At 37.8% G+C, this 21,209-nt stretch overlaps 1 protein-coding gene across 1 annotated transcript in view; it reads right to left on the minus strand.

Annotated features, from left to right (window-relative positions):
• The window catches only part of si:dkey-192p21.6 (uncharacterized protein LOC565246 homolog), a 64,490-nt gene that overhangs the window by 37,857 nt on the left and 5,424 nt on the right, over positions 1-21,209 (minus strand). Inside the window, exons 6-9 of the mRNA XM_055162950.1 lie at positions 16,235-16,304; positions 16,082-16,148; positions 10,743-10,810; positions 2,790-2,866 (exon numbers count right to left, since the gene is read on the minus strand). Of these exons, the coding sequence (XP_055018925.1) occupies positions 2,790-2,866; positions 10,743-10,810; positions 16,082-16,148; positions 16,235-16,304 (282 nt within the window). The remainder of the gene's footprint in view (positions 1-2,789; positions 2,867-10,742; positions 10,811-16,081; positions 16,149-16,234; positions 16,305-21,209) is intronic.

Below are 21,209 nucleotides of genomic sequence, written 5' to 3' on the forward strand. Positions count from 1 at the left end.
CGGTAAGTATTGTCATAGGCTTCGTGTCCTGAGTGTAAATAAAAGCTTTACAATAGGAGGACTCATTACATTTTCTCAGATGTCATTAAATACACTTCCTCCTCTCTTTAAATTACACTAAATTATTGTGCTTCTAATTCAGCCTCAGTAATGACGTGATTAGAAATGAGATTTATAATTATTAGTGTGGCAGCTGTCATGAGACCTGTGGTACCCAGTAATTTTAAACAGTAAAAATAGCTAATCATTTCAGAAATAACAGATTTGGACAAACAATGTAAAAATGTATATATGTATTTCAGGTAGAGGGTCCATCACCTGATTTGTTCCATTTATAGGTGTTTTCATTGCTCTAATTACTTTCTATTGATTATAGTGTGGCCAACTTGTAAAAGCCTGATCCCATCAGACCTCAGAAGCTAAGCAAGGCTGGGCCTGGATGGTACTTGGATGGGAGAATGCTGGGAATACCAGGTGCTACAGAGACTAACTCACCTACGTTGTCTATGAGTGTGGTGTGTGCATGTGTACTGGTGGTGCCCCAGGGTAGGCACAGCTGCCCTACGGCAAACTATCTATTTTACCATTATCAGGAATTCAATCATGAATGCAATAAAAAAGTTAAGCGACTGAGTGTCTGGAAAAGCACTATACTAATAGTACTAATAGACTAATAGTGGAGCTGTTAAGGGCCAAAATAGTTTGCTTTTATGGTACAAGCATGGAACTTTGCCAGATTACTAAAACGAGGCTGGCATAAAACATACTGCATAAGCCCTTTCAGAAATCATAAGCTGGGCAAAGGAGGAGATACAGACCACAGATGTTAAGACACGAAAGCTCCTGACCATGCATGGAGGGTTCCATCCCAAATCCAGCACCCTGAGACTGTACGCGAGCTGGAAGGAAGGAGGCCAAGGACTAGTGAGTGTGGGAACCACTGTCCAAGATGAAATCATCCTGGACAGTGATCGTCATCAAGGACAAGGCCCAGACAGATGAGGTGCTCAAAGAATGTCTCAGACAGTGGGGTCCAGAGGAAGAGGTGCTGGAGGGATCATCATGGCAGGACAAGCCCCTACATGGGGCGTACCACCTTAACATAACTGAAGTGGCTGATATCAAGAAATCCTACCAATGGCTTGAGAGGGCTGGTCTGAAGGACAGCACAGAGGCACTCATCCTGGTTGCACAGGATCAGGCCCTGAGCAACCAGGCATAGAGGCCCAGATCTACCACACCACACAAGACCCACAGTGTAGGCTGTGCAAACAGTCCAGCACAAAACTGCAGGGTGTAAGATGCTGGCAGGAAAAGCAAACAAGGAGCGACATAATCAAGTGGCGGGCATAGTGTACAGAAACATCTGTACGCGAGCTGGAAGGAGTGAGGCGGAGGACTAGTGAGCGTGAGAGTCACTTAAGCTTCCAGGCCTCTGGTAGAGGACCCGAGCTGGATGAGGAGGAGGGAGATCCTTAATGTATGGTGGTTCCTTCTGAATATATATAAGGAAAGAGGTATATGAAATTTGTAACATCTATGCCAGGCAAATAAAAATGAAAATCAGAAAATACATATTAAAATTTAAATAATTGAACAAAATAAACAAATAAAAACTTAAACGTGCATTGTGTAATTGGTTGGTTCGGAGAAAGCCCTTGTTAATGTAATTTCTAGGTAAAATGTTTAAGTACCTTGTGGTACTAAAATTACTTCAGTTGTATTTAATTGACCTCCATTAGCATTAAGCTGTTCTTCCTGGAGACCAATGTAGCATGTTTTGAGTTGACTTCCATTGTCCACACTGAAGCTCATTATGTGTATTGTCCAGATGTAGTACTTGTTACAGTCTTGAATGCCTTCTTTTAAATACTTATTTCCAAATACAATACATATGATTCTAAAGAAAGAATGAATGAAATCAGCTAGAATAGTTTTATAATTATAGCCTTATAATTATTCACAGTATTTATCCTTAGGTTACATATTGTCTGTGCTATGAAAAAACAATATAAGAGTATAATACTTATTTCCCACTACCATACATATGACCATACATACTACATACATATACATATATTCTAAAATAGACATAAGATAGGATAGTTTTACATTGTACCTAATTGTTGGCTTTCTCTTATAGTTTGAGTTATCAAATGAGATTCAATTAAACTAATATTGTGTTTTTGTTTTTTTCTAAACATTTTTGGTTGAAAATGTATTTTAAAAAAGTGCATTGTTCACCACAGACTGTAGCCTTCTAATGGTGCTATAGATAACCAATGTAAGATTCCTGCTTATTTCCCAGTACCATACATATGATTGTAAGAGTCTTGGGTTACTCATATCTGCATAAGTGGAATGATTAGTGATAATGTGTGATAATTTGACATTATTTTCCAAAAAAGGCAGTTTAAGCAGTAACTTAGCTCTCAGCCTCAGTTAGCAGTTTTGCGACATGGGCAGTACTCGGCTCCAGGGTCAACTTAGGCTTTGTTAAATATCCAGAAATGTTGGTCCTAGGGATTTCTGCCAAAGTTTTATTATTGTACCATGAAAGTGAAACAATTGGGCTCGTTTTTGGTCATTAACAGCTCCTATAATGCATTATTATCATTATTTGGTTTTGTCTACAACTTATCTCCATGGAGACTGATAAGTTTTCTACCATACCGAGAAACATCTAGAGTATGCAGATAAAACAACATCCTCTGAACCACTGCTTTCTTTACAAATGCTAACCACTCTGCCAGCATATACATTAAGCATAAGCACTGAAAAGTACAGACCGTTCCAAGGAGCATGTTGAAAGAACCAGTATCCTCCTCCTCCATAGTTTACAAATACCATTATCGTCAGCGCAAACCTGCAACAATAAGTCAGTATAAGGAATATAACACAAATATGACAGAACGGCATACATCAGCCCGTGTAAAATTGATTAACTTGCATAAAACCGCTGCAAACATTTCAACAAGAAAGCACTTTTGAGTTCCCAAATGCACAGTACATTTGTAGCTGTTTGAATACATTTAATTGATTCATTAATAACAGCGTCTAAATTAAAGTTGTTCATGCCAAGTGGGTGCTTTTCAAACTCACAAATGCAGTGTAATGCAACCTAAGCATTTTGAATCACTCAGGAAATGAGCGGCTGTCCCCTGGATCTCGTCCTACAGTTGTGCTGACTCCAGACTTTGGTCTAATATACGATATAGTTTATACTTGACTGTGGCCACAGCTCCTGTGCGTGACGGACAGCTCAGAACTGGAGAAGCCATTAACACAGGTCTAAATGAACTATGGAGCTCCACAGTGATGGCCCGCCCCTGGTCCTGGAAGTACATTTCTCTTTCCAAAAAAGCTTGTTTAGGGTTAATCAGCTACGTTTTAACTAATGATCACAAGATCTATCATTTTATTTAAATCTATTTCTGAAACTTTGGAAATTGCTAAGATATGATTACATTTTGATGAATCTTTTAAATGTGCTTTTTGGACTTAAAACAACCGTGTTATGGATATTCATTATCACACCACTGTTTAGCCTCCGCAAAGTCTTTCAACTGAATATTTGAAATTTTCAAAAAGTCTGTGGGACAAATAAATGGAAATTTTACCAGAGGCCACAGTGGCCTGGGTCGCATTAGAAAAAATTCGGATCTGTGCCGTTCAGACTGTCATTAAAAGATCGGATACAGGTCACATAGAAGCCAAAAAATCGGATTTGGGTCACTTCAGGCTGCAGTCTGAACGCAGAGAGGGTGTGACTGTGAAGCTTCATAGGTAGAGGAGGAAGATTATGTTTTTGAGCTACATTTAAAAAGTTATCTGAAGTAGTGTTATCGTGATACTAAAATTTCGAATTTCATTTTCATACAAAGGAATACTCTCGATACAGATTTCAATACACTAATAAAACACTCCTTTTTAGATATAATGTCATTTTCAACACAAAATAGTAGTACTTTCTTTGTGATAGCATCATTTCCTGTTTATTTTTTAGTACCGATACTTGTTCAAAAGAGTATTGTTTCAATATTAACGTTAGTATTGATTAGCAGCTGATTTTCGATACTTTTGACAACCCTAATCTGAAGTCATATGTAGCTAATGATCAGTAATTCTGCTACAGCATCTCAAAACTTTCATTACAAGAGGTGGTGTGTAAAACACAATGGAACAAAACTGCACTATGTAACATTTCTATTTAGAGGGTCTGGCACATGAAGATCTTATTGCTTTCCCTGGAATGTTCCACAGTATGGCATTAAATGTATTTATTTGATGTGGCCTGCTTGTCTCCATGGAAGCAGAGAAGCCATACTGCCATTAGAAGCCTTTAAAGCCATACTGTGAAATATTCCAGGAGATCCTTTAACAAAAACGTTATATAGCACCCCATTAATTAATAACTAATAAACAGTATTATTGTATCTTTAATATGTACAATGATGGGATAAGTTTAGTGATGTCTGCGAGCCATAAAATCTCTTAATTTGAGCTCCATTCCTCTTGCACTATTGCAGCAGCTTGCATGTGTCTGTCTACTCTATTAGAAATATCATTAAACCAGCTCTCTCCATTTTGCTGCACTTTAGCGGAACCCAAACTTGTCGAAGAATGTCCGTAACTGGTTTAGTGATCATTTTAAAGCCGTAAATACCTACATTTGTGCTTTTTATCCTGGTCTGATTAAATAAAAGGAACACAAATCATAAAAGGACTTTAGGAGCAGTAATGTGGTTAGCTCTGCCTCTGTCTGTCTGATAAGGTGAGCTGTATCTCCGCTGCCGCCTCTTGTTTTTCTGCTCTGATTGAATTAAGAGGTGCACGGAGCCATTACTGCTGTTTTAGGCCAACTTGCTGATACTGGGACTAATCGGGTGCTCTCATCTCAAAAGGGCCATTAAAAAGGACTAAAGGATGTGCCCAGGTACTCCTTCTCCCTAACAAATGCGTCTACAAATGTGTATATGGATATTAAACATTTACATTTATATTATGACAAACATATCCATTAGTCTCCTTAGTGATATTTGCCATGATGACTGCAAAATTTGTTAATATTTTTAGACAATTTGGGAAGAGTCTATTGTTGCTGATAGACAAAGGACATTGGTTTGTATACACTGAGATAATTAGGTAAAAACTGCTTTCAAAGATCTTATCTTGTGCAAAATTCTGAGCTTTTAGCCATGTTAAAATCTTGTTACCTCTTCAAAAACATACCTGGAGTTGTGTTTTGTTTTCACACAAGAGTTTTCAGAGTTTGACAGTGGCCTATAATGACTCTTTGAGAATATTACTGAAAGTGCTATGGTTCTGTAGCGCCAGTGAAATGTTTGTAAACTGTAATGTGAGATGATCAAATGTTGTATTTATTCATTTATGTGTGGAGCCATGAATCTGAGCAAACAAATCATTCAAGCTCTAGTGTGTCGTGTGAGGAGCTCTGTCAGATTCACCTCTAAACTGTGGAGACACTAGCTGTCTTTTCTGTATACATTATACCATGCATTGTATATTTAATTTTTTTATCCTGCTTATTTTTTTATACTATGAACCAGATATCATGTGTTCGTAATAAAGACTGAATTGAACTGAATTTCTGTAACCCTGGATTATTAGTCTGTCTACATCTCCAAAGGTCAAAAGGCTCTTTTCCACCTTGTGTGTGTCATGTAGTGATAGTTTTCAAGTTAACATCTACTTTTTACCTTTTGGTCAATGGAGATTGGTGATTCCAGGTCTGAAATCATCAAAATTTTTCTAATGAAGGTGTATGGAGTTTAAAAACACAGTGGAGCATGTCCTGTATTACCACATGACATCACAAAATAGAGCAGAGAGTTTTGAATTTATGTGTTAAACGTGTGTGAATGAAACAAAACACAACTCCAGGTATGTTTGTGATAAGGACACAACATTAAAATAAAATAGTGTAATATGGTAGCCAGGCTGGCACCACCTAGTGCCTCTGCTTAATTTCATTTCTCTTCAGGGACTAGGTCAGGAATCGGAATACACTAGACAGTTTGCAAGAACCCCAGAAGTTGTAGACCACGCACCGGCCAATCAGTGAAGAGCTGAACCAACCTGAGTTGCAATAGCAGACTGCAAACGCTATCCTCCTTTGGACTTTCTTTATCAAATACAAACTTAGCATTTTTTATTGCACCTTTAATTTGTAAGTTCATCTCAGAGAAACGTCAATGATCATTGACAGGCATGTTCACTCTCTGCTTTGTTTGCTATTGTGCTGGCAATTACTACGACACCACTGAGCGTTCAGGTGCATTACAAACGTCATGACCAAACATCAGTGATTGGTTTAATTAAAAAATCTACCATCGAGTGAACGAATCCTAATGCTGTGAGGTCAGACGGTTTCCATGAAGTGAAACCTGGTTGATGAATCAGGCTTGTAATATGGGCCCTTTAACATTTAAACTGTAACATCCATGCGCATTTAAATCAAAAAACAATTAGTCCATTCACAAAGCGATGCACAATGTATGCGAGCACTCAAGCCAAACAGGGTAAAGTGTCTTGCTCAATTACACTACCATAACATGAATCAGTGGTAGTAGGAATTGGATTGAACAACCTTCTAGTTAGTGGGCAAAGCTGTACCTTGTGAGCCACTTCCACATCTATTTAAAAACATTTGGCTGTAAATAATGCCCAAATGATAAAGTTGTCTGCCAATTGATTAATTGTGGGCAGTTTAAATGTTACAAACTAAGATATTTTTTTAAGATATGCAGACTTATCCAATACATTTGACATGGCACTATTGTTTTATATATATTATAAGTTGTAGAAATTCCACCATAGGGGCAAAACTGGATGTCAATTAGATCTAGACATTAATCTCTTTGACTCTTTGAATCCCAGCACATGCATTACCAATTACAAACAGTGCAGTACATTTCCTGCTTCAAATAAAGAGCTCCAGTCTATCAGTACTGGTGTCTGGTTACCTTCTGCCCGACGTATCAGGCACATGGACACACAATCTAGTCATAATAAATGGTTTTGACTTGTGTGGAAAAGCAGCTAATTCTTCATGTGGCTAACAGCGTATCTGTTTGAAACCTAAACTTGTTTAACAGCCAGCTTCGGACTAAAACGCAAATCCAAATAACCACAAAATGAGACAACCACCTGGTGTTTAACTTGATATTTTTTTAATAGGTGTTCCTTATGCTGTTTTCTCCCTGGCTATAAGATGTAGGGTTTTGTTAAATTTAATATTATGTCTGGACAGGAACTGATTTGATGAGTTGAATATATCTTTTAAACACAGTATATTTTTTGTTTATTTTTTCTTATTGTAAAAAATATATACATTTGACAGATATTCTGGCTTGTTTCTAAAAGATTTGCCCAAAAACTACAAGATCAAGGTACACTTTATTACTTGTGTGAAGTTGGCTCCCCATGAAACGCACACTGTCCGCTTAGCTGACAGCAGCAGCTTTAGCAAAACTGTACAAAACTAATGAAGATAAACGATCTCAGGCTGTGGACTTTTTGCAGCCCAAAACAGCACAACCAAAGCACATACAGTTGACACAATTTTGGGCCGTTTTAGAAAATTTTTAAGCTTCCTGGGGGCTGGCTGACCCTAATTTGACCTATAAAATAACTGTCAATATCTCAAAAACTAAAGCACAAACAAAACTTTTTTCAGCACAAACGGAGCACAAACAGTTTTTGTGTAGGTTTGGGGCAACCTGTCAAGAGCAGTGCCACACCCAGGAACCCATCTCCAGATTTTGAGTTAAGCTTGATCAGAACTACCTTTCCTGGAGGATTTTACCTATTGTGCATGTTCTGGGTTGATGGGGTAAACCGGAGTGCCTGGAGGAAACCCACATAGACATAGGGAGAAACATACAAACTCCACGCAGAAAGACCCCTCGTCATCCAAACATCAAATCCAAGCACCTTCTTACTGTGAGTAAGAGTGGCTAATGGGACTAATTATGTTGGTAGTGTCTGGCTAGTGTGAATACCACCAAGCCCAAACCACCACTACATAGTAAGTGCTGCTATTGCCATAATATGAACCAGCAACAGGCTTTCAGCGACACACCACAAGATTAAAATTCAAATCCTTTTAGAAAAATTAACAAGCGCATACTTTGCTGTTCACAATATATCAAGTCTAGCCGTCTGACCAATGATTTCAGCCGTGGGGAAGCAAAAATGTCCCAGTGTTTGCCCCAGATGACGGATGACGCGGTTCTCTGGAAAAGTTGTTGCTGCTTATCAAATGTATAGATCGTAAGTCACCAGGAAGGAGCTGAGTCAGGGGCTGATTTAAAGGCTGGTCCCGTTTGACTATTTCAGGTATTAGCCAAAACGGCATCAATATGAGAAACAGAGGTGCGTCTAAAGCCAATAAAAGTGTCTGTTTGGCATAAAATTCAAAAACCTTTTACCAGAAATGACAAATGTGTAATAGAAAAAAGTTATTAGGCTAATGCAGTTGTATGCTTTAAAATTCAACATCAGCAGGTACTGATTAGTTTTGTTTAGGATATAGATCTATCAAGGCTAAAAATGCACTGTGTAACTTTTCTGGTGGAGGGTCAGCCACCTGCTTGTCTCAGTAGAGTTGTTACTCCTTTCCCCGAATGTATTCTATTCTTTGTCACTCAATATAGTTTGTGTAAATCTAAGAATGTTCAACAGTATGGCATTAAACTTATCTATCAACAGAGAGACACTAATATAAAAGTCAGATCTGTGAGCAAACTAAACCACCAGAAAAGATACAAACTCCACACAGAAATCCTCCACTCCGGTATACAAAATGAACCCAGGACCTTCTTGCTGTAAGATGAAAACACAATCTAATCTGTAATAGGGCTATCCTTACCTCTTTAAGCATGGTTAAGACAGAGCAGCCTGGTTTTAACACAACTATTGACCAAAAACATTAAGTGCTGAGTAGGAGTAGTCGGATTCATCAGCTGGTTTCACTTCGTGGAAACTGTCAGACCTCGCAGCGTTAAGATTCATTCAATTGATAGGCGGGTTTTTCGCTGCTATTTGGTCGTGACAGATGTAATGCGCCAATTCCCGTAGGAAGAAGGGCAAGAACGTCTTTCCCCTTGATAAAATTGACCAAACATTCTCATTGTTCTGTCTTTAAATCCTCGATCTCGGAACTGTTGCCAACACAGAATGTATGGCTTCGTCTACATCCATATGGACCACTTTGTTTGACCCAGAGTTTGACATCATGGCTTCACAGCTCTTCGCTGATTGGCCAATGTGCGGTCCACAACTTCCGGGGTTTTTAACATAATTTGTAATACATAAATTGTCCAATCTTTTGGTGTCATTATAGCTCTTTTGGTACTTCAGATTAATTCCAAATTTAAAAACATGGCAATTTTACATATATATTGTGACACAAGCTCTTATCTCATCCTTAGTGCTGTGAGATCCCATGTTTTTTTTTTTTTTTGTATTATATTTATTTATCTGTATAAAGAAGATGTCGCCCATAGCGTTCGGCTCCAGTCAAATGAAGCTCTTCAAGGCTAGTAGTTATAGGGGCACATTTTGAGCCATCTGGAGTAAGGCTGCTGAAAGTAAGGCCCCTTCCCAATCACATCACTGGTTTAGGGAACGAGCACTTAACAAAGCTGTCAATCAAAGCTGTAGCTCTCACTAGCAGGAGCAACCTCAGAGAAAGTAGGCGCATCATTGGTCTGCTCATATCTTGAATTATGAACAAAATACTGAAATAAAAACCCCAGACATTTTAAGATTATAATGTCAAGTGTGACAGCTGCAGTTCCAGAGAGAGGGGCAACAGTTTTACAATATAAAGTGAATTGAGTCGATGGAGCCAGCAGCACACCCATGCTCACTTCCTATTTGGATCGCGGTGGATAGCAGTTTAGCTGTGTCCATTTATATACAGTTTACGTTATCCATCCTTGCCCACCAATACAAAACCACTGAGTATTTTCACCATCCATCCATTCTTACCCTTCACATAGAGTCCAATTTAAAATAAACTCTGATTGTATTTTAGACTGCTGCCCCTGCGACCCGGCCCCGGATAAGCAGAAGAAAATGGATGGATGGATGATTGTATTTTATTTTCCAGAGGTGGAATTTTTTAGCAATCCAACTTTCCCATTGAATTAAACTGGTTCCCTGAACACATCACATCTGCATCCCAGAAGTTCGGTCACGGATGTCTATGATGGTAGTTGTTTCTTATTGCAAGAGCATTTCCTCTGTCTGTCTCCCTCCAGTTTGGCAGGAGATCTATGGCAGTGTGGTTGTGTGCCGATATGTTGACGGTATTATTACATCAATTATTTGGCAAAAGGGGGAGGTCAAAGCCACACCAGCTTCCTGTTTCAAGATAGGCGTGCATTGTGTCTAGCCCCAGGCCACAATTAAAGAGCCTAAATTCAATCACTCCTGTCCAACAGAAATACACTGTTCCCAACCACACACACACACACACACACACACACATACACAAGCACGCACACACATTGTACAGTACAGCAGACGGCCTTGAGCTAGTGTTTGATAAGAGGGAGGCAGAGGGGAGGCTATGGCCAGACACTGACCTCTCCAATTATTCACTATAGTCCAGGCCTGCTGCAGTGTGCTCTCATTGGACTAAAGGGAGGAGTGGTCTCTCTGTATCTAAGTGTGGTGAAAGATGTAGCGAAAATGGTCGTTGTTGGTTTTACCCTCGAAATGTGTCCAGTGATTGAAGACGAGTGGGTTTGGGCTTGTCAGATTCTGCTGGAGGTTCATTCTGTGGAAACAAAAACAAAATTTGAATGTGAAAATGCGGCACACTTTGATATCCAACAGTTTAAATATTTATTGTACTTGGGTTATTTTCCCTTTAGTTGGCTAATCATTTTATTTTGACTCTATATGGGATTTAAACAGGGATTTTTTACGTTGCTCTAGTAATTATTAATGTAGTAACAATGTCCAGGTTACAGAATTAACTTCATTGGATCATCATTTAGGCCAGGGGTGTCAAACTCATTTTGGTCTGGGGGCCATATCCAACCTACTCTGATCCCAAAGGGGCTGGACCAGAAAACTCATGGCATATAAACCCCAAAAATAACAATAAGTTCAAATATTTGTGCAGAGAAATGCAAATCTATTACAGAAATCTTTTTTAATTGATGAACTCTTTCTTTTACTAAATATTATAATATTATGAACAACCTGAAACTGTAAGAAAAATGTAATTTCAACACAATGTTTTAACATGAACTTGTATGTAAATAGGAATAAGTCCATTTTGTTGTAAAATCCTGCACTCTTCGTCCTCTTTTCTCATTTTGGACATTTTACTGATGAGGGTGTCATGGTCAACAGTCAAAACGATCGTCCTTTAAGAGCGTTTGGAAAGAGACAAGTCTTCATTTGTGCTGCTCTGGTGGGAGGGGCCACGCACAGAGACGCTGGAGACGCAGCTGTGATAAACACCACAGAAAATTAACAAGATTTTAATAGAAAATATAATTAAAATATTTTAGTAGAAAATCAGCCGAGGGCCAGATTAAAGGTCTTGGAGGGCTGGATCTGGCCCCAGGGCCATATGTTTGACACGTGTGATTTAGGCTAAAATGAGAACATTCCTAGTATTTATTACTTTATTGAATCTTTATTGTAATATACTGGTAATACTGGTCAGTGTTTTTCTAACTTAACAACTGGAACAGGCATCTGATATTGAACTCGGAGATTTTGTCATTCATATTTCTGACCTCTGAGAGCGACGGGAATGCAGTATTGTTTCTCACTTTCATAACTCATTCTAGCGTCTTAATTATTCAGAGACCAGAGCCATCAAGGTACAGCTAAAAAACAAAAAATATTGAAATATCAATCTGGTATGGTAATGGTATATTTTACTAAATTACTTTCTTACAACGCTACAGTTTTGTTGCTTGTTTAGAGGAAGGAAACTCATTTTTTTCAACACATTTGACATATTCACTGTTTCAATTATTAAAATGTGTGTTTCATATTAACACAAGAAGTGGTTTAACAAAGACTTTGAGTATCACAGCCATGACTAAGCCATTATTTTTTACTGAACCGTATCAAATTTGAAATATATTGTATTGAATTGAAAGCGCTTTGTATTGAGATATGTGTCTTATCGTGGTCTATGTGTTGAGGTATGTATCATATTGGCAACTTCTTAATGATACCCGGCCCTAGCAGACAGTACACAGTGGTTTAATTTTAACCTTAAGGGTTGTTTTTACAATATATCTGTACTACAAAACAAATTCAAGAGTGTGAATTCAACTCATATAATGTTAATTTTAACACTTTTACCATGTCATATGGGATCCACAATAAAATTAGTTAAAACTACACTTTCCAAAGTGTAGAAGGCTCAACACTGGTGTGGTGGATCCCTCTGCCACCACTCCATAGTGTCAGTATTATTTAATTTTCATTATTATTTACATTAAGTTAATTACACTACACATAATTTAATTCCATTATTTAGACTTATATTCTAATTTGAGTGCACGCATTTTAGTTAATATAAGTCTAATTTACTTACACTTGTTCTTTTTGTTTTTTTGAGCACCGGACGGAGGACCCTGGGAGAGACCATCAGAACTCAGCAAAGGGGGGGAGCACTATTTAGTTTGTTTTACTAAGTTAATTTGTTTAGTTTGTGTTAAGGTCACATTATTATCACTCAATTATTTTCTGTATTATAATTATTTGCTTTTTTGTTTACTTTGATTAAGTTATTGGTTTAGTTAGTTAATTAGTGTAATTCCTCCCTCTTGTGTTTAGCTTTAGTTGGTCCTCAGGTATTTAAACACACCTGTTCCTTTGTCTGGTTGGGTTAGTTTTGTTCTGTTCAGCTTGATTTTGAGTTACCCCAGTTGGGCCCAGCTTTTTTGTTAATAATTTGCCTAATTTGAGCCTTTGTTAAATTATATCTTTTTTGACTTTATTAAATTTAAACTTATTTTTATACCTTGTCTTTGCCTTTCTGTTTGGTCCACTACAACTGGTAAAGTGATGTAACCACACTCCTCATAGTTGAATTTGACATTGATTAAGATTTAATTTTTTTACACTAGTGTATAGTGAAAAACTAATAACTCTATATTGCTATGTTTTAACAATTTATGAAGCAGATGTAAAATAATAAAATAATGTAAAATAATAAAACTACCACAAAATTCCATTTCAACTTAACTTGTATTAAACAATGCACATCATACAATCAACACAATTTAAATAAGTCATTTAGTCAATTACTGGACAGACCACATTCACTCTTACAGGTCTAATGTTGCTAGTTCTAACACTAGTTGATTAGGGATGTAACAATAACTGAAATATCGTGATATCGTCATGAAAGTTTTCACAATTATATCATGGACCATCACAATATATCAAATTACAAATCTCTTTGCTTAAATTAAGAGTTATGTTACATCGACCATGATCCTGTGCTCCATTTCAGTGTAGACTACAACAAGAAATAAGGAGCATGTCTAATTCTTGTAAAGTCAATTACTATCAAGCTTAAGATCAAGTATGGTTTCGTCATTAAACTTCTGCCCTCATACTGTGAATGCAGCCCTCATTATTATCACTCTCAAAATGTGTTCTATACATTTCATTTGCAAAATCAGACCATAACAGTCTAAGTCATTTTTGAAGGTTTTGGGAGAAATTATAAAAATAAACACTCAATAAGATACAGTAACTGAGTGGTTTGTGTATTTTTGACTGTAGATATCTTTCTAATTGGCCAAAGACTGAGCTAAAAAAGAAATAACATTGCAATTTGCTTACAAGATCTGTAGCCGACTGAAGAAATTCTTGGTCGACTAAAGGTATGTCCTACTGATAAGTTAATCAACTAATAAGGAGGCATGGTAAAAGCTCTAAAAATAACCAAATCTCTATGTATTTAACCCAGACACCTGCACAGGAGTTCATACAAAAGCAACCATTTACCTAGAAAAAGTATTTATATAAAGATTAAACTTGTGAATTGTGAATTTAATCTATCAAATTTTCAAATCTAACTATTTTTTCTGCTACTGTCCTGTATAAATCTCATGTAAAATCTAAACAAAATGATTAGTCAACTGAAGAAAACAACTAAAGCCCTTCTTCAAAAATGACTAAGCATACAATCCTTACTGTCAGCGGGTCATGTCTCATAATAAACTCATTTGTCTCTATTTTGACAGGGCGGGGGTGTGGCAGCGAGGGTGCCTGAATTTCCTATGCCCTTTGAATGCAGCACTGGTTCGGCCGTGGCCTGTTGCCCTCTCATTTGGATTAGCTGGTCTCTTCAAGGAGCCAGAGCAGGAAGACACAAGACTGTAATACGTTTTGATTGATCTACATGCCAAACCCGCGGCGTATGGACCACAGAGGAGGCATTCATGCTCACCCAAAATGCACACCATCAAACGGGATGATTGGCGGATGCAGGGCCCTTGTCTGTGCTGGAGGTCTGCAGTATGGCGCTCTCTGCTAACATTTGTATCAATCACTGCATTAGAGACTCCCAGAGGCCTGGTCAAGGGGGACGAGGTAATGTGGGGTTTGCATCTCAAGCGGAAAAGTTGACAATTCAATTTTTACCCAAGTGAACTGAAGTAGCATCTAGCTGATAGTAATTCATATTAGGGAGACACTTTGGAGGGGTGGTATTTACTAATAAATTATAACATACATACCATTATTTTAGATTTTGTTTCATTGCAAGCGCAATGTTGATCTAAAATGGCTTGAATAATTGAAACAGGTCCGTTGTCTTCATATTGAAATAGGGTGACCATAGTTTCAAAATAAAAAAACTGGGACACCAATGGTTTGTGGTGGTCGGTAATAATAAAACTGTGAAACGAGTGTGTAATTAGGGCTGGTATCATTAAGAAGTTGCCGATACGATACATACCTCGATACGTAGACCATGACACAATACATACTTTCGATTTGATACAATTCAATACGATATATTTCAAATTGATTTGATACGGTTCAGTAAAAAATAAAGGCTAAATTATGGGTGTGATACTAAAAGTCTTTGTTAAACCACTTCTTGTACAAAGTTCATATAAAACACAAACATTTTACTCATCAAAACAGAGAAAATGTTAAATGTGTCGCATAAACGAGTTTTCTTCCTCTAAACATGCAACAAACCTGTAGCATTGTAACAAAATGATTTAGTAAAATACACCAAAAAATACTCTTGGAGATATATCGATACAGCAGCCCACGATACCGATACTGTATCATCACGTTAAATGATACGATATATCGATATTTTGATATTTTTGCACACCCTTATGTGTAATTAAGAAAAAAATGTATGCACGCGGCCCGTTCATGACTAACATCTGAGTCAGTATAGTTACGTTTTCTTTGTGTTTTGGTTGTTTTTAAGCAGATTTTCTGTATTTAATCTAAACAAGTGATAATTTATGCATCTCTTTACTGTTGGCAGGTATCAGATTGGTTAAAAATAGGGACACCTGGGACATTTCTTTTATAAAACTGGGACAAATCAATGGTTTTGGATAAATCTGCAGGGACAGGGGACACAGGGCTCAAAACTGGGACTGTCCCAGGTAAATAGAGACATCTGATCACCCTATGTAAAAAAAAAAAAAAAAAGTACAAACTTGTGGTTTTCAATTTCAATGCAGCAAGCAGTTAATTTTCATGCTCCTGTTTAGCATGCTATTTCCTGGTTCGCAAGACAAATTTAACTTTATTACATGACAAAAATTGGATGCAGTCCCTTTAAGATTATTTTATCAAATTAATTCCACATAAATACTGTCTAATGAAGGGAGCAATCAAACCAGTGGACAGTATTGAGCATATTTATAAATTTAAACCTTTCAAATTTATCTGACAGTGTGAACACTCCCACTCCAATACTAATCACATTGAAATGGCATAATTAGCTTCATATTGATTATAGAGCAATACATCAGAGTGTATTATGCAAAGGTTTCATCTACGAGGCAGCAGTCCAAGTGTTACTTACATTGTCCATTGAATACTGAGGGCTTCTGCAGCAAATGGCCCTGATAAACTTAGATGTATTGCGCCTCCTGTGAACGGGAAATGAGTTTGGTCTGAGCTGGTTTTGATGGAAGACAGAATCAATGGGATTTTCATATAAAGGAAAAACACTTACCTGTAGATGTACGGAGCGGCTGCAAACAAGACAGACAGAAAAACAAGGACCAGAGTTGACACGAGGAGAGCTGGAAGAAAAGGAAAGGGAGAAAATTTGGCTATTATATTACAAATACTTATCAGAAATCAACACTAATGTTTCACTTTCATACATGAACAAGTGTGAATATTGTGAGTATTGTGTGTAAATTAAAGGGTTCATACACTATTTTCTGATCTGTTTTATAATGTTTCCTCATCACAAACATACCTGGAGTTGTGTTTTGTTTCATTCACATATGTTTAAAGCACAAATCCTGCATATTTAGGCTGAGTTCTCCTCTCAGTTTCTTGTGATGTCATGAAGTAATACATCCCCTTTACATTGGATAAACACACTATAATAAATGAGAAATTAAAATTAAACTGTAATAGACAACACAAAATCAAAATGACTGGCTAAACTGACTAAAAAAGAAAAATATCTTCCAATATTTTTCAAGCTAATTTGGGATAGATGTGTGAATTAAATCATCAAAAAATGGTAGATGTCTAAGTTATTTCATGTCTTATAATGCCCATTTACTGTATTCTACTAACAACTACCTATTTAAGCAGGGATAGATCTTCTCCTGTTTTATCTCCTGTTTGACCGTGATGTGACCTCTGCACGTCCCACTGTATCACAAAAGCATCTGAGTACAGATAAAAGCCCAGATTAACAAAACAAACTGTACATCACCCCATGAGGTCTCCCTTGGGTGCTGCGTCAGTCAACCATGACAGAAAAACGCCTCAAGAATTCACACACACAAACCTAATGGAAAAGCCCTGGTCATGATCCATCACAAAACCATCAGTGTGGGAGATCTGACCCCAGGCTCCAAAGAATGGGGTCCACAGAGGAGCAGGACAAAGGAAACACACTGTAAAGACTGTATATGACCAGAGGGCGTCATGCTAGGGTCTGCATAATGTTATGCTATGGACCAAGCAGACTGCATACAAATACGAGGCAATGGACAGAGCTGGAAATTGTCTTTGTAGTTATATTTATTTTGACATATTGACAAGAGCTGCATATTACTGTCTTAATATCTGGTTGAAATTGTAGCATGACTAGCAAATGAAAGAGGAATTTCAGACAAAAGCAAGTGTTTATTTTATAATAGCTTTGGGGTTACTGGACAAACCACATTTGCTGCAAATCATTGATGTATGACAACATCTTTGACAATGTATTTATGATAAAACTTTAAACTATATAAACCACAGGGAAGATTGAAAAGTGACTGTTATGAAGACTAAAGTTTTCCATATTTTTTTTAATACTGACATACTTGCATCTGTGTGGTAAAAGTGGTTACAAGAAATGTGCTGCCATAACAGACACTATTGTGTTAAGTTTAACAAAACATTATGGAATAAGAACGTTTTAGGTGCTTTATTTGTGCAAGCCCAAATTAAAAGTCTAAATTATTTAGCTCAGATGAAGGATTACAGACTCCACACCTAAAAGCCAGATCTGGTCAGGGTATCAAACACACAAACCTCTTACCGTGAGGAAAGAGCAGTCAGTCACTGTGCCACCAGTCAATAACAGGATGAAAGGCTGTTTCCCACCAGCCAGAACTGAATTCAACTGAATCACCAACTTTTCAGTCCAATATATCAACATTGTCAATCTATTTAAATATTCAAAGTAATACTCATGAGTGAGGGAAGGATGGAGCATGAGATTGACAGGCGGATCGGTGCAGCTTCAGCCGTGATGCGGTTGCTGTTTTGAATTGTTGTGGTGAAGAGGGAGCTGAGTCGAAAGGGAAAGCTCTCAATTTATGGGTCAATCTACGTTCCTATACCCTCTTCTATGGCCATGAGCTTTAGGTCATGACCAAAAGGACAAGATCATGGATACAAGCGGTCGTAATGAGTTCCCTCTCAGAGTTGCTGGGCGCTCCCTTAGAGATTAAATGAGGAGCTCAGTCACACGGGAGGAGCTCGGAATAGAGCTACTGCTCCTCCACATCGAGAGAAGCCAGCTGAGGTTGCTCGGGCATCTGTTCCGGATGGCTCCTGGATGCCTCCCTGGGGAGGTGTTCGGGGCATGTCCCACTGGGAGGAGGCCCCAGGGAAGACACGCTGGAGGGACTATGTCTCGAGGCTGGCCTGGGAACACCTTTGGATCCCTGGAAGAGCTGGAGGAAGTGTACTAAGACTGCTGCCTCTGCGACCCAGCCCCGGATCAAGCAAAAGAAAATAGATGGATGGAAGTAATTCTCACTTTGTGAGCTAGTTTTATGATTGGGGGATAACAATGACACATTTTGCCAATTAACATTTAATCATCAATGTTTTAAAAACAGAAGAGCACAATTTGCCTATTGACAAATGTTACATCTGCCAGATATTTGGCTCAGAATCTGATCTCTTTTTAGGAAACTGGTGCATTTCTGTTGTTATTACCTTATGGTCAATACTATGCCATTGGTAGATTTACAACCAAGGCTCTGATTATAAAATCACAATAACACATAAAACTCATTCGATACAACTGACTCTGTTACGTCAAGGATAAGGGCAGTGGAAAAACAAACAAAAGAATCCGTTTTGACCCAGACTCCCTCTCTCTCCTCTCACTCTTCCTTTTCCCTCTCCCCTTCTCTTTCTCTCTAATTATATCTCTCTCATTCTGTCGTTCACCTTTTCTCTCTCTCCCTCTTCTGTCTCTCCTCTCCCCTCTCTCTTTTCTCTTCTCAGAGCACAGAGCAGTCACTTAATCACAGCTGAGAAGTCCCAACAGCTCAATCAACAACATCATAAAAACACCATAAAGCTCTCAGCACTGGACACTGGTCATTCAAGATATTACCAACATTTTGCCAGAAAACTACAATAGGCTGTGTTCATGACATTCAGTAATTATTTCTGTTTTAAATTGTCACTGATCAGCTTTGGGTCTCCCTGGGAAAGGCAATACTCTGCCAAACTTGGGAGGAATAAATTGGACTACCTTAAGTGTGATTAAACTGTTTTCTTTTTGTTCATGAAATTAAGAATTTGATTGTGGGACATTCTAGGCAAAACTATACCATATTTATGTAGACAAGCAGGAGGCAGAAAAATTACCCAGTGCACCTTTAAGTGTCACACGACTATTACCAAATTTGTGAAGACTAGAGCTAACCTTAACAACACTTGTCACCATCTCAAATGCAATTTCCACAAACTCAAAATCCTCAGGGGAATTCATTCTACAATAACCTGATTAAATTTGCTTCATCAATACAGAAGTCAAACTAAACACTTGTATTGGTCGATATCGTGAATTTCTTAGTTCAAATTAACCCCCTCGCAGGTGGCTTGTGGTTTGCGGTACATTGCAAAATACATTACAAACAAGATTAAAGGCACAGATCTGAAGGAGCTCTGCACAAAACATGTTCAATAGATGACCTCACGGAGTCTAGAGTCGATCAATCAGAGACAATGAAGTAAACTTTGAAAATTCCCTACCAGGGCAAGTCTAACCTGTCCGCAGCAGCTGACCCCACCATTACTTAAGCAGAGAGGGTCCTATGGGAGGGCTCTGTAATCACCGGTCTGAGGAGCTAATGCACTGGACCATATATCTACAGTTAATGGCTACTTGGCCTTAAAAGTCGGATCCAACATAATCTGCAATATTGTTAAGTAGAGTGTACATTATGGAGAGAGACGCTTTCAAAATCCCATTATGGCCTAATCCTTCGACACTGCCTAATGTATTACCCACAGTGCTTTGCTGCTACAGATGGCATTCAAAACAAACAGAAATGCTTTTGTTTCATCCAGTTTTCAACAAAGCCATCGTCGCATCTGATCAATACGGATCATGTCTCCAGAGATGGATGGAAATGATTTGCAGTGAGAAGCAATGCGCACATTTTCCAGGCCTCCAGCTGTCATTATGTAGCCTGATTCATTCGTGGAAACCGTCTGACTTCGCAGCATTAGGATTCGTTCGCTCGAAAGTAGGCAGGTACTTTTTTTTATGTAACCAATCCCTGCTATTTGGTTGTGACGTCTGTAATGCGCCGGAACACTCAGTGGTGTCCAAGTAATTGCCGCCACAACAAGAAACAAAGCAGAGAGTGAACATCATTGTCATTTCTGCGAGATGAACTTGCAAACTAAAGGTGCTATAAAAAATGCGAGGTTTGTATTTGAAAAAGGAAGTCCAAAGGAGGATAGTGTATGCAGTCTGCTGTCGCAACTCAGGTTGGTTCAGCTCTTCACTCATTGGCTGGTGCGTGGTCTACAACTTCTTGGGTTCATGCAAACTGTCTTGTGTATTCTGACTCCTGACCTACTCACTGCAGACAAATGAAATAAAGTGGTGGTGCCAGCCTGGCTAGTTATTGTGTGTCATGGAGTGGAAAATTCATTACTTTTTCTTAAAAATAATGAAATACCAGTGTATGTTTAGTTAGATTAGGATTTATTTAAAGTGCCTATGATAGGATAGGCTACTCATTTTGCTAAAACACTTTTAAGACCATTAGATTTAAGATTTTTGTAAAAAAAAACATTCACACTAATTTTACCAAATTGGACATTTTTTAGGTTTAAAATTTTAAGTCCTGGTTGAAAATTGTGTTGGAAAACACGAGGGAAATTCATAAATATTACTAATAAAAACTCCTCTAATGTACACAGAAGTTATTATCTGACAAATACAAATATAAAAACATATTTATTATGTTGAAATCATGTATAAAGAATTTAAAAAATGTCTTTCTTTTGTGTAAATTGTGCCGAAATTGTTTGTGATGTCTTCAGTATGTTTGAACTTTTTACTTCCTGTAATTTTCATCTTATTTTTCAACTTTTCTTGCTTCTTGATTGCTGTAAAACTATCATTTATATTTACAGTTATACAGTTATAATCCCACCAGATTAAGTCAAAATTAGAGGATCATAATAATGTGTCATATGCATTTTAAGCCTATTAC

The sequence above is a fragment of the Boleophthalmus pectinirostris genome, unplaced genomic scaffold (assembly GCF_026225935.1).
Source record: "Boleophthalmus pectinirostris isolate CB_2022bp ecotype Guang Dong unplaced genomic scaffold, ASM2622593v1 HiC_scaffold_5, whole genome shotgun sequence".
NCBI lineage: Eukaryota > Metazoa > Chordata > Actinopteri > Gobiiformes > Gobiidae > Boleophthalmus > Boleophthalmus pectinirostris.